Raw genomic sequence first — 16,564 nt, 5'->3', positions numbered from 1 at the left:
CCCATTGACTTCCCATTGGGTGCACAATAAGCTGATCGGTTGGGGTCCCGAACGATGAACCCTAGCTGATCAGCTGTTGATGACCTATCCTTATGATAGGTCATCAATGGTACTTTCCCTGGAAAACCCCTTTAAAGTAAATACAAGTAAGATGCAATACCAGACACAGCCTATGGGCAATGGTGGCGCTGTTTCTGAAAAAATAAAAAAGCAGAACATTCTTTCCAATCTCACAGAACTCCTATCACTACGGCAACACATGCGAAATAATATACAGAATTCTAAAAGTAGTAACTTCTGCAAAGCTAATGGAAGAAAGAACGTAATCCTTAATTAAATATGGAACCACGCTGACCCTTTCAACTTTTAGCCGAATCCGTGAAGTCGCTTTTTAGAGCAATGAAATCCTGCTTAAGCCGCGCTGCAGCATCTGCGGTTCACTGCCTGTAATTAGAGCTTTAATATTGTTAACGTGGCAGACCAGTCGCATGTGCCCACTTGACTGCCGCTACATTTAATGACATTTCAGGCTCCAGTAAGCAGGGCTGAACTTGGCAGGGCATACGGTGAGCCAGTTAAATTCGGATTGTCCCTCTGCCAGGAAGACCTCCGTCCAACCCAGTGGCCAGCGCACAATTACTGCAGAATATCATCCAGGGCTGAAACTGATATTTATCTAGTGAATGAAATCAGTTTATGTAATGTCAGCATTATACTTGTCCCGGATCCCACACTCCTTCTGGTTTGGCTCCCTCTGTCTAGGATGAGTTCTAGCCAAATTGACGTGGCTGCCTAAAATCTTAAATACAGACTCAGCAGAGCAAAGCTTGTATGATGTAGAAGAGCTGAGTTTGTCAGGGAGAGCAAAGCTGAATGGGTCACATGACAAAAAGAATTTTTTAAAGGGGTTTCCAAAATGTAATAGCTGACACAGAGACAGTTCTGGCCTCAGGTTAGATGGCACTCAGCGCAGACTTTTTTTGGCAATCCTGCCACAAGAAGAAAAACTGTGTATGTATAATAGATATTAAAAAAAAGTCTATACACCCCTGTTAAAATACTATGTTTTGTCATGTTAAAAAATCTGCCAAAGAGGACTTTAGATTTATTTCCACCCTCAATGTGACCCATTATCTAGTACACTGCCATTGAAGAACAAACTACAACATTTAAGGCCGCCTGTCCACGGCCACGACGGAATAATGCGAGCGATTTTCTGCTGCAGGGGAGCACTAAAAGACACCGCGATGAGCCTATCTTAATGATAAGTTCATTGTGGAGAATCGAGGCATGCCGCAATTTTTAGACGCGAGCGGAAAACCGCTATGGATTTCCTGCTTGCATACATAGTTATCCTATGGAAAGCATTTCAAGAGTGATCCGCGTGCGATTTATCGCCGCAGATCACGCTATGAAATATCACCAGTGGACAGCCAGCCTTAGGCCTCATGTCCACGGGCAAAAGATGAATTTAAATCCGCAGCGGATCACCCGCGTTCGGATCCGCATCCCATAGGGATGCATTGACCACCCGCGGGTAAATAAATACCCGCGGATGGTCAATAAAAGTGAATTAAAAAAAAAATGCAGCATGAAAAAAAACGTGACATGCTCCATTTTCGTGCGGGTCTCCCGCGGGGACGGCTCCCGCAGGCTTCTATTGAAGCCTATGGAAGCCGTCCGGATCCGCGGGAGACCTAAAATAAGAATAACTTACCCGCAGCGGACTGGGCAGCTCTTTTCTTCTTCACGGCCGGACCTTCTTTCTTCGGCACGGCGGATGTGGCCGGTGCATGCGCGCAGCAAGTAGCCGGTGTGCCGAGCACATCCGCCGGTCGAAGAAAGAAGATTCAGCCGTGAAGAAAAGAAGACCTGCCCGGTCCGCTGCGGGTAAATTTATTCTTATTTTCAGCGCTCATGTCCGCGTGGCAGGAGGGACCCGCTACGGATTCTCCATGGAGAATCCGTAGCGGGCCTGATTTTCCCCGTGGACATGAGGCCTTAGGGTGGAAAAGAAAGACTGAAATTGCTGTGCCTGCACAAAAAAACTACTACTTTGTTGATGTACCCTTTGACTTTCTGACAGCACACAGTCTTTTTAGGTAGGTGTCTATCAGCATGGCACATCTCGTGTATTGGCAATCTTTGCCCACTCTTCGTTGCAAAAGCGCTCCAAATCTGTCAGGTTGCAAGGACATCTCATGTGTGGCGCCCACTTCAGGTCAATCCACAGATCTTCAATGGGATTCGGGTCTGGGCTCTGGCTGGGCCACTCTAAAGCCTTGATCTTCTTCTGGTGAAACCATTCTTTTGTTGATTTGGAGTGCTTTGGGTCATTATCGTATTGAACAGTAAAACTCCTCTTCATCTTCAGCTTTTTAGCAGAGGCATAAAGATTTTGTGACAAAATGGACTGATATTTGGAATTCCCCCCACCTTGACTAAAGCCCCAGTTCAAACAGCCGAAAAACAGCCTCAAAGCATAATGCTGCCCCCACCATCTTCACTGTGGGTATGGTGATCCTTTGGGGATGCGCAGTGCTGGCTTTGTGCCGAACATACCTTTTGGAATTATGACCAAATCGTTCTCTCTTGGCTTCATCAGACCAGAACAAGTTCTCCCACCTACTGTTGGCAGATTTGATGTAGGTTTTGGAAGAAATATCCGGGCTTGGATGTTTTCTTTGTTAGAAAAGGCTTTCGTCTTGCCCTCCTACCCCACAGCCCAGACGTATGAAGAATATAGAAGATGGGTGTCACATGCACTACACAACCAGCACTTGCCAGAAACTCCTGCAGCTCCTTTAATGTTGCTGTAGGCGTCTTGGCAGCCTCCTGGAAAAAGTTTCTTTATTATCTCCACTGTGCTCCATGTTATATTTAATGCCTTGGGAATGTTTTGGTCCCCTTCTGACTGACCGATACCTTCCAACAAGCAGATCCCTTTGATGTTCTGTAAGTTCTTTATGGGTCAACTAAGAAAATGTCACAAACATCCTAGAAGAGCCGAACTTTATATGAGGGAAATCAGAACCCCTGTAAATAATGGCAGCGGAGTACTGACTACTGTTTATCATGAGTTTACATGTGATTTGGCTAATTCTGAACTCAACTACATCCCCAAATATAAGAGGCTGTTCACACTTATGCAACCAGATTATTTTAGTTTTGTTATTTTTATTTTTCCACCCTAAATGATTTCAATTTGTTTTTCAGTGGAACTGTACAGATAGCGGGTCACACCGGAGGTGACATAAATCTGAAATGATTCATCTTTGTCAGAGTTTTTATAACAAGACAAAAACACGGCATTTTAACAGGAGTGTGTAGACTTTTTATATCCACTGTTTACGGTCCTGATGGGCAGTCTGCCTGTATACTGCTTGTGTAGAAAGCATACCCCACCAGAAAAGCTCAAAGAATAAATACTGTACTGGAACCAAGCTCATAACATGTGTACAACACCCAAACCAAACGCATAACAAAAATACAGCCATAGGGTGCATTCAGACCACCATATATCGGCTGGGTTTTCACGCCCAGCCGATATACGACGTCCCTCTCTGCAGAGGGGGGGAGGATGAAAGAGGCAGGAGCAGGAACTGAGCTCCCACCCCCTCTCTGCCTCCTCTCCACCCACCTGCACTATTTTCAATGACGAGAGGCGGGGTGAGGCGGGGCTAATTCTCGAAACTTAGCCCCGCCCTGTCCCGCCTCCTTTCATTGCAAATAGTGCAGAGGGGCGGAGAGGGAGTGGAGAGGAGGCAGAGAAGGGGGCGAGAGCTCAGTTCCTGCTCCTGGCTCTTATATCCCCCCCCCCCTGCAGACGAGGACATCGTATATCGGCTTGGCATGAAAACCGAGCCGATATACAGTAGGCTGAACGCACCCATAGAACTAAACTCATAAAACTTAAATACAACACAAACCGACCTCGGTACATAGATACAATACTAGATCCAAGCTCATAACATAAATACAGCTCATGAACCAAGTTCATAATATAAATACACCACAAACCAACCTCAGTACATAGATATGATACCAGGACCAAGCTCATAACTTACATACAGCCCCAGAAACAAATGTTTACTCTTTATTTATATAGCGCCAATATATTCCGCAGCACTTACAAGACAGGGGGAACAGAAACAAAAGCACGGTTACATGAAGTAAACAATTGATAGAAGCAATAGGGGTGAGGGTCCTGCTCCAACGAGCTTATATACTACAGATAATGGGGTGATACAGAAGGTAAAGGGCTGGAGATGTGCCCGGTATGGCGAGGTGGAGAGTGTGGGACGCTATACACATAAACAATGGTCAGACTTAAAGTGTGTGGTGGCTGAATCGGTATGACTGCAGGGAGCAGTTGATTGCAGCTGGCAGGGATTGCAGTCAGTAGGGCAGGGAGCATGTTATCAGGGGGAGTACCGAGAGGTTTAGTTTAGGTGATATGGTATGCCTCCCTGAAGAAGGGCGTTTTTAGAGCACGCCTGAAGTTTTGTGCGTCAGTGATTGCCCGGACAGTTTAGGGTAGCGTGTTCCAGAGGACTAGTACTGCTCTGGAGGCAGGAATGAGAGGTTCGAGTTAAAGGGGCACTTAATCTGAGTTCATTAGCGGAGTGGAGGGTGCGGACTGGGTGGTGGATTGAGATGAGGGAAGCAATGTGGTGCTGTAGAGAGCTTTATTTGACGGGCAGCCAGTGCAGTGACCGGCACAGGGCAGAGGCGTCCAAGTAGCGGCTGGACAGGAAGATGAGCCTGGCTGCAGCATTCAGGATGGATTGGAGAGGGTAGAGTCTGGTGCAGGGGAGGGATATCAGCAACGAGTTGCAATATCAAGCCGAGAATGGATGAGGGCAACGCTGAGCGTTTTTAGCGTCTCCACGGTGAGAAAGGGGCAGATTATTGTGATGTTCTTGAGATACAGGTGACACATTCAGGCCAGAGATTGGAAATAGGGGGCAAAGGAGAGATCGGAGTTGAATACAACCCCAAGACAGTGGGCGTGCTGGGAGTTATGGTGGTGCCACACACTGAGATGAAGATGTCAGGATGAGGTCAGTTAGCAGATGGTGGAAACACCAGTAGGTCAGTTTTTGAGAGGTTAAGTTTTAGGTAGAGAGAGGACATAGTGTTAGTGACAGCGGACAAACAGTTGGTGGTGTTCTGAAGGAATGCTGCTGTGATGTCACCGGAAGAGGTGTATAACTGGGTGTCGTCAGCGTAGAGATGGTACTGAAAGCCAAATAGGGGCTGTGTAGATGGAGAAAAGGAGGGGGCCGAGGACTGAGCCCTGGGGAACCCCAACAGCAAGGGGAGGAGGAGGAGAGGTAGAGCCAGCAAAGCAGACACTGAAGGAGCAGTCGGATAGGTAGGAGAAGAAGCAGGAGAGGGCAGTGCCCTTTAATCCGATGGAGCGCAGCATACTAAGGAGGAGTTTGTGTTCAACAGTGTCAAATGCTGTGGAGAGATCGAGGAGGATCAGTAGGGAGTAGTCACCTCTCGATTTGGTCGTCAGGAGGTCGTTTGACACTTAAGTCAGGGCGGTTTCTGTCGAGTGTAGAGGGTGGAAGCCGGACTGTAGGGGTGTCGAGAAGAGAGTTTTCTGATAGATAGATTATAAGGTGGAGTAAACCAGGCGTTCTAATAGTTTGAAGATGAAGGGGAGGTTTGAGATGGGTCAGTAGTTGGCGGCATCAGTTGAGTCAAGAGTCGGTTTCTTAAGCAGTGGGGATATGATAGCGTGTTTGAATAAAGAGGGTAAGATGCCAGAGGTCAGAGAGAGGTTGTATATAGTGGTGAGGTGGGAGATGACCACTGGGGAGAGGGACCAGAGGAGGTGTGAGGAGAGAGGGTCGCTAGCGCAGGTGGTGGGGCGAGCAAAGTAATCTGGAAACTTCTTCCTCTTTCGTTGGTCTGAGTACAGACAGTGAGCAAGAGCTGGATGCAGTACTGAAGAGACAAGGGTCGGGGGTTGAGAGGTTATTTCCTGCTGGACGTCATCAATATGCTGGAGAACTGTAATTTTGGGTTGGTCCTCGATAAAAAACTACTTGTGTGCATACCACCAGACTTCAGAGACTAGGAAGGCCTGGCAGCCACAATATAAGTGCTCAAGCAATCACCTAAAATACAGAAGTGTGACCATAGGAAAGCCTGGAGCTTATAGATTGTTGCGCACATCTGTCAGTTGCGAACAAGTCATTGGTTAATACTTTGTGACATTCAGACTCGCGCGGAAGACTGCCATTTATTATTAGGTCAATATGTTCGGTTGTAATATCACATGTTCTATGGCTAAAGTGTATTATGGAGTTTTGTGATTAATGAGAGATTGTTATACAATTCCAGTAATACTAAGGCTGGATTCACACAGGACGGATTTGCCAGTAAAATTCTGAGCGGCAAAACCACTTGCGGCTCCTAATCCCAGGATCAGCCAACCATGCGGACGAGATTTTGCAAAAATCTCATCCACACGAGGCGGCCAATCCCTCGTGGCAAAGCTGGGTGGAATTGGCGCTGCGGCAAAAGCTGGGTGGAATCGGCGCTGCGGCACGGAATTGACAGCCGCAGCATGTCAATTCTTTTTTTTTCCCGTTGCAGATGCTCTCCTCTTTATGGGGAGAGAAAGTCGCAACGGAATGCCGGTGGCGCAACTGCTCCAAAAGCCGCTGCAAAATGCCACGGGTTTTGAAGCTGTGCTTATCTTACAGAAATCTCGCGGCTTTTCAGTGCGGCCAAGCCGCAAGATTTCCACGGGATTTCCGACCCGTGGGAATCCAGCCAAAAGCTTCCTACTTTTAGTTAGAGCCAGTTAGGTTGTCTAATGTTTCCAGAGTAATCGCCTAACTTCCTGCAAGAGACAAAACCTTCTATTGCTATTTCACTCTCCAAGTTCATTATTATAATTAAAATATTCTATCTATCTATCTATCAAATATCTATCTATCTCATATCTATCTCATATCTATCTATCTGTCTATCTGTCTATCTATCTCATATCTATCTATCTCATATCTATCTATCTATCTATCTATCTATCTATCTCATATCTATCTATCTATCTATCTATCTATCTATCTATCTCATATCTATCTATCTATCTATCTATCTATCTATTTATAAGCCTGGTGTCCACATCATATCCCAGTTTCTTTTAATGCAGTAGTCCCGGCAGCACTCCCAAATCACCCATACGGGGGAGGTATCTTGTGATGCACGCCGAGCAAATAGATCAGGACTTTTGATCCAAGCTCAATAATCTTCCAATGAAAATATGCAAGGCAGCATCCGTAAATGCGGTTAAAATATATCCATACTAGATGGATTCTTCATTGCACACTACAACAGCGGCAACGTTTCGACCCGACAGCCACAGGGTCTTTGTCAAGCTTGAAATGAAGCTTAATAAAGAATCCATCTAGTATGCATATATTTTAACCGGATGCTGCCTTGCATTTTTTCATTGGAAGATCATATCCTAGTTTCTGTGTCACTTGCCCCTGCCATGAAATCTGCAGCCTTTAGGCAGACCTATACGATTCTATAGTTCACATACACGTATTTTGCGTGTGCATTCCGGTTGCACAAAAAATATGCAGCATGCTCTATTTTTCTGCGCATTTGTGCGGGGGAAAAAAAGCATATTGAATAGAGATGAGCGAACCTACTCGTTTCGAGTAATTACTCGATCGAGCACCGCGATTTTCGAGTACTTCCGTACTCGGGTGAAAAGACTCGGGGGGCGCCGGAGGGCAGGGGAGGCGTAGCGGAGCGGGGGGTAGCAGTGGGGAACAGGGGGGAGCCCTCTTTCTCTCCCCCCCCCCACTCCCCGCTGCAACCCCCCACTCACCCACGGCGCCCGCCGAATCTTTTCGCCCGAGTACGGAAGTACTCGAAAATCGCGGCGCTTGGGCGAAAAAGGGGCGTGGCCGAGTACGCTCGCTCATCTCTAATATTGAACTCATTAAAAGTAATTGCCCATTTCAATGGCTGACAGCATCGGTGCGTGTAGTTTTGTTCACGCAAAAAGTACAATAAAAAAAAAAACACACAAATACGCAACACCCATTCATCAAAAATGCATCGCAAGCGCAGGTGTAAATGCGCATACGCTAATGTGAATCCAGCGTTATAGGGGAGGAATAAATCTGTATTGTGGGCACCAAATATAGCTGAAGGAGTTCCAATCAAAGCGCTGCACGAGGAGACGGAGCGGCACATGAGTCTCCGAAATAGAAACAGCAATTTTAATTCTGTTCAGATTTCAGGAAGTGCATGGAATAAAGACACATCAATTACTCCAACAGAAAGGTTCCCAGTCACATGGCACACAGCCGCAGCCAAGTCTCAGGTCAGTGGACAGAATCCTGTGGTGGATTTCAGAGAAGGATGTGTCGCCATGTGGTAAGTCTCAGACTGCTGGGAGGAGAAATCCTACTTTATGACAATACTATTGACTTTGTTCCTTAACCATATGGAAGTGCAATGTTAAACTAATCTGCAATACTGTACATAGACAGAGATACTCACAGGGCTGTAGCAGGAAATAAAAGAGTATAACTTTTACTTTCCACTGCCCCATGTAGAAGAACATAGCTATTATTATACTGCCTCATATGTAAAAGAATATAACTACCGTACTATAATACTACCCCTACGTACAAGAATATAACTACTATAGTACTGCCTCCTATGTACAAGAATATAACTACTATAATACTGCCCCCTATGTACAAGAATATAACTACTATAATACTGCCTCCTATGTACAAGAATATAACTACTATAGTACTGCCTCCTATGTACAAGAATATAACTACTATAATACTGCCCCTTATGTACAAGAATATAACTGCTATACTACTACCTCTATGTACAAGAATATAACTACTATAGTACTGCTCCTATGTACAAGAATATAACTACTATAATACTACCCGTACGTACAAGAATATAACTACTATAATACTGCCTCCCTATGTACAAGAATATAACTACTATAATACTGCCTCCCTATGTACAAGAATATAACTACTATAATACTGCTCCCTATGTACAAGAATATAACTACTATAATACTACGCCTATGTACAAGAATATAACTACTATAATACTACCCCTATGTACAAGAATATAACTACTATAGTACTGCCCCCTATGTACAAGAATATAACTACTATAATACTGTCCCTATGTACAAGAATATAACTACTATAATACTGCTCCTAGGTACAAGAATATAACTACTACAATACCGCCTCTATGTACAAGAATATAACTACTATAATACTGCCCCTATGTACAAGAATATAACTACTATAATACTGACCCCTATGTACAAGAATATAACTACTATAATACTGTCCCTATGTACAAGAATATAACTACTATAGTACTGCCCCCTATGTACAAGAATATAACTACTATAATACTGCCTCCCTATGTACAAGAATATAACTACTATAATACTGCCTCATATGTACAAGAATATAACTACTATAATACTTCTCCCTATGTACAAGAATATAACTACTATAATACTACCCCTATGTACAAGAATATAACTACTATAATACTGTCCCTATGTACAAGAATATAACTACTATAATACTGCTCCTAGGTACAAGAATATAACTACTACAATACCGCCTCTATGTACAAGAATATAACTACTATAATACTGCTCCTATGTACAAGAATATAACTACTATAGTACTGCCCCCTATATACAAGAATATAACTACTATAATACTGTCCCTATGTACAAGAATATAACTACTATAATACTGCCTCCTATGTACAAGAATATAACTACTACAATACCGCCTCTATGTACAAGAATATAACTACTATAATACTGCCCCTATGTACAAGAATATAATTACTATAATACTGCCCCCCTATGTACAAGAATATAAATACTATAATACTGCGCCCTATGTACAAGAATATAACTACTATAATACTGCCCCTATGTACAAGAATATAACTACTATAATACTGCCCCCCTATGTACAAGAATATAACTGCTATAATACTGCCTCTATGTACAAGAATATAACTACTATAATACTGCCCCTATGTACAAGAATATAACTACTATAATACTGCCCCCCTATGTACAAGAATATAACTACTATAATACTGCCTCTATGTACAAGAATATAACTACTATAATACTGCCTCCTATGTACAAGAATATAACTACTATAATACTGCCCCCTATGTACAAGAATATAACTGCTATAATACTGCCTCTATGTACAAGAATATAACTACTATAATACTGCCCCCTATGTACAAGAATATAACTACTATAGTACTGCCCACTATGTACAAGAATATAACTACTATAATACTGCCTCCTATGTACAAGAATATAACTACTATAATACTGCCTCTATGTACAAGAATATAACTACTATAATACTGCCTCCTATGTACAAGAATATAACTACTATAATACTGCCCCCCTATGTACAAGAATATAACTGCTATAATACTGCCCCCTATGTACAAGAATATAACTACTATAATACTGCTCCTATGTACAAGAATATAACTACTATAATACTGCTCCCTATGTACAAGAATATAACTACTATAATACTGCCTCCTATGTACAAGAATATAACTGCTATAATACTGCCTCTATGTACAAGAATATAACTACTATAATACTGCCTCTATGTACAAGAATATAACTACTATAATACTGCCTCCTATGTACAAGAATAGAACTACTATAATACGGCCCCCCTATGTACAAGAATATAACTACTATAATACTGCCTCTATGTACAAGAATATAACTACCGTACTATAATACTGCTTCCTATGTACTATGTATTATGCCATGGATGCTAACATTGTCTAGCGTCTTCTATTTGCGGTCACGCTTCTGATGTATTCACACTTATGGGAAGTAAGGGAAGCAGCAACAGTACCAAAAGTAATGGCAAAGAAAGCAGCAGAGTGATCCCATCCCTTCATGCTACCAATTTGGTGAAGAATAAATAGTGCATGCACACACAGAAATGTAGTGGAAAGTAAAAAAGGTAGAAATACTTGATAAGAAAGGTCGATACGACATTGTAGGACATTCTGCACATTTAGTTTGGCCCTGAAGTTATAGTTACTGTACACTAAGGGCCCATTTCAGTCCGTGTGCTGTCCGTATATTTCATGGGTAACAGAAGGAACCATAGTAGCCAATATGCTATTTACACAGTTGTGTGAAAAAATATCACTAGCAGTCCTATTCTCGTCTGTTTTTACAAGAATAGGGCTTGCAGGGTTGGGCCTATGAGAAAATAGGCTAGCAAAGAGACGGCATCCGTGCGCCGTTTGACTTTTTTACGTCCAAATTATCGGCTACAGCAATGGCCGTGTGGATAAGCCCCTCCGTTGTGCAGCATGCATTGCTTTGTATAGTCCTATTACGTAGCGCAGTTTATCTGTGTTGTTAGGAGAGTTGCTGCCACCTGCAGGTGGAGTTTGAAATGTGTCAGAAATGCAGCAATGTAAAGAAAATAAAGTCAGGGTCAGCGTTTCCATTACTACATTCCTCCTAATTCAATTATCACTTTAACCTGACATCACAAGCGGAGATCGCAACCTGCATCACGGCATAATTTATCAGCTGCAAATATAAAGTAAGTGCATTACACTATATTATTAATGACGGGCATAATAAATGCAGAACGAACTCCAGGGGAACAATCAATGCCAAAAATCTGTATCATACTAGGCATGGTAATATGAAAACTATGTGTTCACATAAAGGATACAATATTGTATATATTCAACAGAAAGGGGCGCCGTACAACGCACAGAAAGTTAATATACTAAATATATGCAACAAATTAATTGGAAAGTACTGAAAAGCCAGGCTTAGGCTGGGTTCACACAGGGCCAATTTGCCGCGGAATTTTGCTGCTGCAGATCCGCCTGCGGCCACCAATCCCGGGGTTAGCCAGCTATGTGGACGAGATTTGCCAAAAATCTCGTCAACACGGGGCGGACGATCTGTCACGGCAAAACCGGCATAAGCTGGCGCTGTGGCATGGATTCCCGGGACGCAGCATGTCCTTTTTTTTTCTGTTGCGGTCTTGCTCCTCTCTATGGGAGAGCCGGCCGCAACGGAAAGGCACGCGGCGAATGGCATATTCATGGGCCAAAACTCTTGCCTTGCTTTCTTCTGCTTATCGGCAGTCTTTTTCCTCGTGTACGTGCGCAGTGAATTTATGTGCATATAATAGAACGCATGAAATACAATTGATTAAGTGTGTAAATATGCAGCCAATACATAGGTTTATTGCATATTTTGTGTGTATTTACGCATGCTCGTTGATTTCATTGCGCTTCCACAGTACGTGATACGCACAAAGATGGGAGATGACGCATATTTTTTCATGTGTTCGCATGAACATGAATATGTTCAAGTGAACGAACCATTTCGAATCTATGTGCGTGTAATATACAGCATATTTAAGATCATATGAATGAGTCCTAAAGAGGAGAGACCGACAAACATAGAGACTCCCTAAAATTTCTACCCCCTCCTGGTGTGTCCATCTAACCTAGTTCTTCTGTTATTTACCCTTTCCAGTGTCTTTCATGTATGGCTATCCTCAATTTCTTCTGCTGTCTACCCCAGCCTCAGTATCGCACCTGTCTATCACCACCCATCTATTTACTGGCTATTTCACCAGTGTCCCCACTGTCTATCCTCCCAGTATTTCTACTGTCTATCCTCCCAGTGTCCCCACTGTCTATCCTCCCAGTATCTCTACTGTCTATCCTCCCAGTATCTCTACTGTCTATCCTCCCAGTATCTCTACTGTCTATCCTCCCAGTGTCTCTACTGTCTATCCTCCCAGTGTCTCTACTGTCTATCCTCCCAGTGTCTCTACTGTCTATCCTCCCAATGTCTGTGCTGTCTATCTTGCCAATGTCTGTGCTGTCTATCCATTAGTGTCTCTATTATCTAACCTCCCAGCATTTCTACTGACCATCCTCCACTATTACTACTGTATATCCCTCCAGTGTCTGTAGTAATATGCAGTGTCTCTACTGTCTATCCTCCCAGTATCTGTACTATCATCCAGTGTGTCTACTATTTGTCCTCCGATTGACTGTCTTACTCTCAGCATCTCTACAGTCTATTCTCCCAGTGTCTCCACTGTCTATCCTGCCAGTGCCTAAGCTGTGTATCCACCAGTATCTCTATTCTCTTTGCTCCCAGTATCTCTATAGTCTACCTCAGTAGTGTCTGTACTATCATCCAGTGCCTCCATTGTCTATCCTCCCAGTAGGTCTACTGACTTTCCCTCCACTATTTCTGTTTATCCATTCAGTATCTGTACTATCATCCAGTGTCTCTAATGTCTATCCCCCCAGTATCTCTACGGTCTAGTATCTGTACTATCCTCCCAGTGTCCCCACTGTCTATCCTCCCAGTGTCTCTACTGTCTATCCTCCCAGTGTCTCTACTGTCTATCCTTTCAGTGTCTCTACTGTCTATCCCCACAGTACCTCTACGGTCTATTATCTGTACTATCCTTCATGTCTTTACTGTCCATCATCCCAGTATCTCTACGGTCTATCCTCATAGGATCTGCACTATCTTCCAGTGTTTCTGCTGTCTATTCTACAATTGTCCGTACTGTCCACCCTGCCAGTGTCTGAGCTGCCTATCTGCCAGTCTCTACTGTCTATTCTCCCAGCATCTCAAATGTCTATCCTCACAGTATCTCTACTGTCTATCACCATTACTCTCTACATTGTCTATTTTTTCAGTGGCTTTACTATCTATCCCCTCAGTACCTCTACTGCCTAGCTTCCCAGCTTCTCTAATGTCTATGGAAGTCTTTCCATATATGGCATTATATTCCATACTTGCTGCATCTCTACTGTCTATCTGTCCTCCCCACATCTCTACCATCTATCCTCCCAGTATCTCTACTGTCTATTGTCTGGTGACTCTGGTCTATCTTTCCACTATGTTTACTATCTCCTTAGTGTCTCTACTGACTATCCTCCCAGTAGCTGTACTATCACACCAGTGTCTCTACTATCCATTCTCCAGTGTCTGTCTGTTCTCCCAGTATTTCTACCATCTATACCCTCAGTATCTCTACTATCTATTGTTTGGTGTCTCTGCTCTATCCTCCCACTATGTTTACTATCTCCTTAGTGTCTGTACTGACTATCCTCCCAGTAGCAGGTTTATTTTCCCAGTGTCTCTACCATCTGTCCTCTAGTGCCTCTGTCTGTTCTCCCAGTACTTCTACTGTCTATCGTCTGGTATCTCTAGTCTATCTTCCCACTATGTTTACTATCTCCTTAGAGTCTCTACTGACTATCCTCCCAGTAAAGTTTAAGAAAAAAATATCAGTCCCACCTTGGCTGGTTTCTGCTCCCTGTACCTCTCTGCAGGCGTATCTTGCAAGACTTGATTAGCCACCGGTTTCCTTGGCTTCCTTGTACAAGTAAAATTCAGAGTCGGGATGCTGCTTGCATTTCAGATTTCCTGCTTTATTAATAAAATGTGCATCTCACAAGTATGAAGAATGCGTTTCGGTTTTAGAAAAAGTGGTAAACAAGGTTTTTCTAAAACCAAACTCGTTCTCCATACACATTTTATTAATAAAGCAGGAAATCTTAAATGCAAGCAGCATCCCGACTCTGAATTATCCTCCCAGTAGCTGTTCTATTTTCCCAGTGTCTCTACCATCTGTCCTCCAGTGTCTCTGCCTGTTCTCCCAGTATTTCTACTATCTAGCACCCCAGTATCTCTATTATCTATTGTTTGGTGTCTCTGCTCTATCCTCCCACTATGTTTGCCATCTCCTTAGTGTCTCTACTGACTATCCTCCTAGTATATATACTATCTCATCAGTGTCTCTACCATCTGTCCTCCAGTGTCTGTGTGTTCTCCCAGTATTTCTACCATCTATACCCCCAGTGTCTCTACTGTCTATTATCTGGTGTCTCTGGTCTATCCTCCCAGTAGCTGTTCTATTTTCCCAGTGTCTCTACCATCTGTCCTCCAGTGCTTCTGTCTGTTCTCCCAGTATTTCTACTATCTAGCACCCCAGTATCTCTATTATCTATTGTTTGGTGTCTCTGCTCTATCTTCCTACTATGTTTGCCATCTCCTTAGTGTCTCTACGGACTATCCTCCCAGTATATATACTATCTCATCAGTGTCTCTACCATCTGTCCTCCAGTGTCTGTGTGTTCTCCCAGTATTTCTACCATCTATACCCCCAGTGTCTCTACTGTCTATTATCTGGTGTCTCTGGTCTATCCTCCCAGTAGCTGTTCTATTTTCCCAGTGTCTCTACCATTTGTCCTCCAGTGTCTCTGCCTGTTCTCCTAGTATTTCTACTATCTAGCACCCCAGTATCTCTATTATCTATTGTTTGGTGTCTCTGCTCTATCCTCCCACTATGTTTGTCATCTCCTTAGTGTCTCTATGGACTATCCTCCCAGTATATATACTATCTCACCAGTGTCTCTACCATCTGTCCTCCAGTGTCTCTGTGTGTTCTCCCAGTATTTCTATCATCTATACTCCCAGTGTCTCTACTGTCTATTATCTGGTGTCTCTGGTCTATCCTCCCAGTAGCTGTTCTATTTTCCCAGTGTCTCTACCATCTGTCTTCCAGTGCTTCTGTCTGTTCTCCCAGTATTTCTACTATCTAGCACCCCAGTATCTCTATTATCTATTGTTTGGTGTCTCTGCTCTATCCTCCCACTATGTTTGTCATCTCCTTAGTGTCTCTATGGACTATCCTCCCAGTATATATACTATCTCACCAGTGTCTCTACCATCTGTCCTCCAGTGTCTCTCTGTGTTCTCCCAGTATTCTTACCATCTATACCCGCAGTGTCTCTACCGTCTATCCCCACATTATCACTTCTGTATATGTTGAGCATTGAGAGCATCTTGATGCAGTATAGCTTCCCCTTAAATACCGTAGCAGTTTTCTACAGACAAGTGATGAGACATCTTCAAGAAATGATAGCAGTAAAGTCACCTTCAGTCTGATGCGCGTTCACCGGTGTCTGTGTCTCCTTTGAATATGACACAACTTCACGAGGCAAGAAATCCACTTGGGTGATCTTTGAGACTCCAAGTTTAATCATTCTCCGTCTGGGAAAAAAAAAACCATAATAATTGTATGCAGCCAGTATAATCAATGTATCGAGGGATGGAAATGGGATGGAAGTTGTCAGTGCTGGTGAGAGACCGAAGTCTACGAGATGATAAATCTACCAAGTCTCATTAGAGGCCTGCTGGCATAGTAATGAAAACTGACTGCGAAGGTCGTTAACTTACATATGCAGCAGAGCTGAATGTGTCATTTAATTCAGGCTCTTGTCTGCACATCATCTACCATAGTTAACTGAGTAGTTTTTTGTGCCGTCCCATGTAAATAGTATTGTGGTAACACAATGAGTTATGACCATTTCCAAACTTTTAGCTCCACTATATATCTAAACAGGGTTTATATTGATGTCCAGAGACGTTATCTGTCTAGTC

At 43.3% G+C, this 16,564-nt stretch overlaps 1 protein-coding gene across 5 annotated transcripts in view; it reads right to left on the bottom strand.

The window, feature by feature from the left end:
- The window catches only part of DYNC1I1 (dynein cytoplasmic 1 intermediate chain 1), a 379,676-nt gene that overhangs the window by 311,921 nt on the left and 51,191 nt on the right, over positions 1–16,564 (bottom strand). For all 5 annotated transcript variants that reach the window (XM_066584515.1, XM_066584520.1, XM_066584516.1 and 2 more), the window contains one exon: positions 16,059–16,174. In XM_066584515.1, the coding sequence (XP_066440612.1) occupies positions 16,059–16,174 (116 nt within the window). The remainder of the gene's footprint in view (positions 1–16,058; positions 16,175–16,564) is intronic.

This window comes from Eleutherodactylus coqui, chromosome 12 (genome assembly GCF_035609145.1).
Source record: "Eleutherodactylus coqui strain aEleCoq1 chromosome 12, aEleCoq1.hap1, whole genome shotgun sequence".
Taxonomy (NCBI): Eukaryota; Metazoa; Chordata; class Amphibia; order Anura; family Eleutherodactylidae; genus Eleutherodactylus; species Eleutherodactylus coqui.
This window is presented reverse-complemented; position numbering and strand designations above follow the sequence as displayed.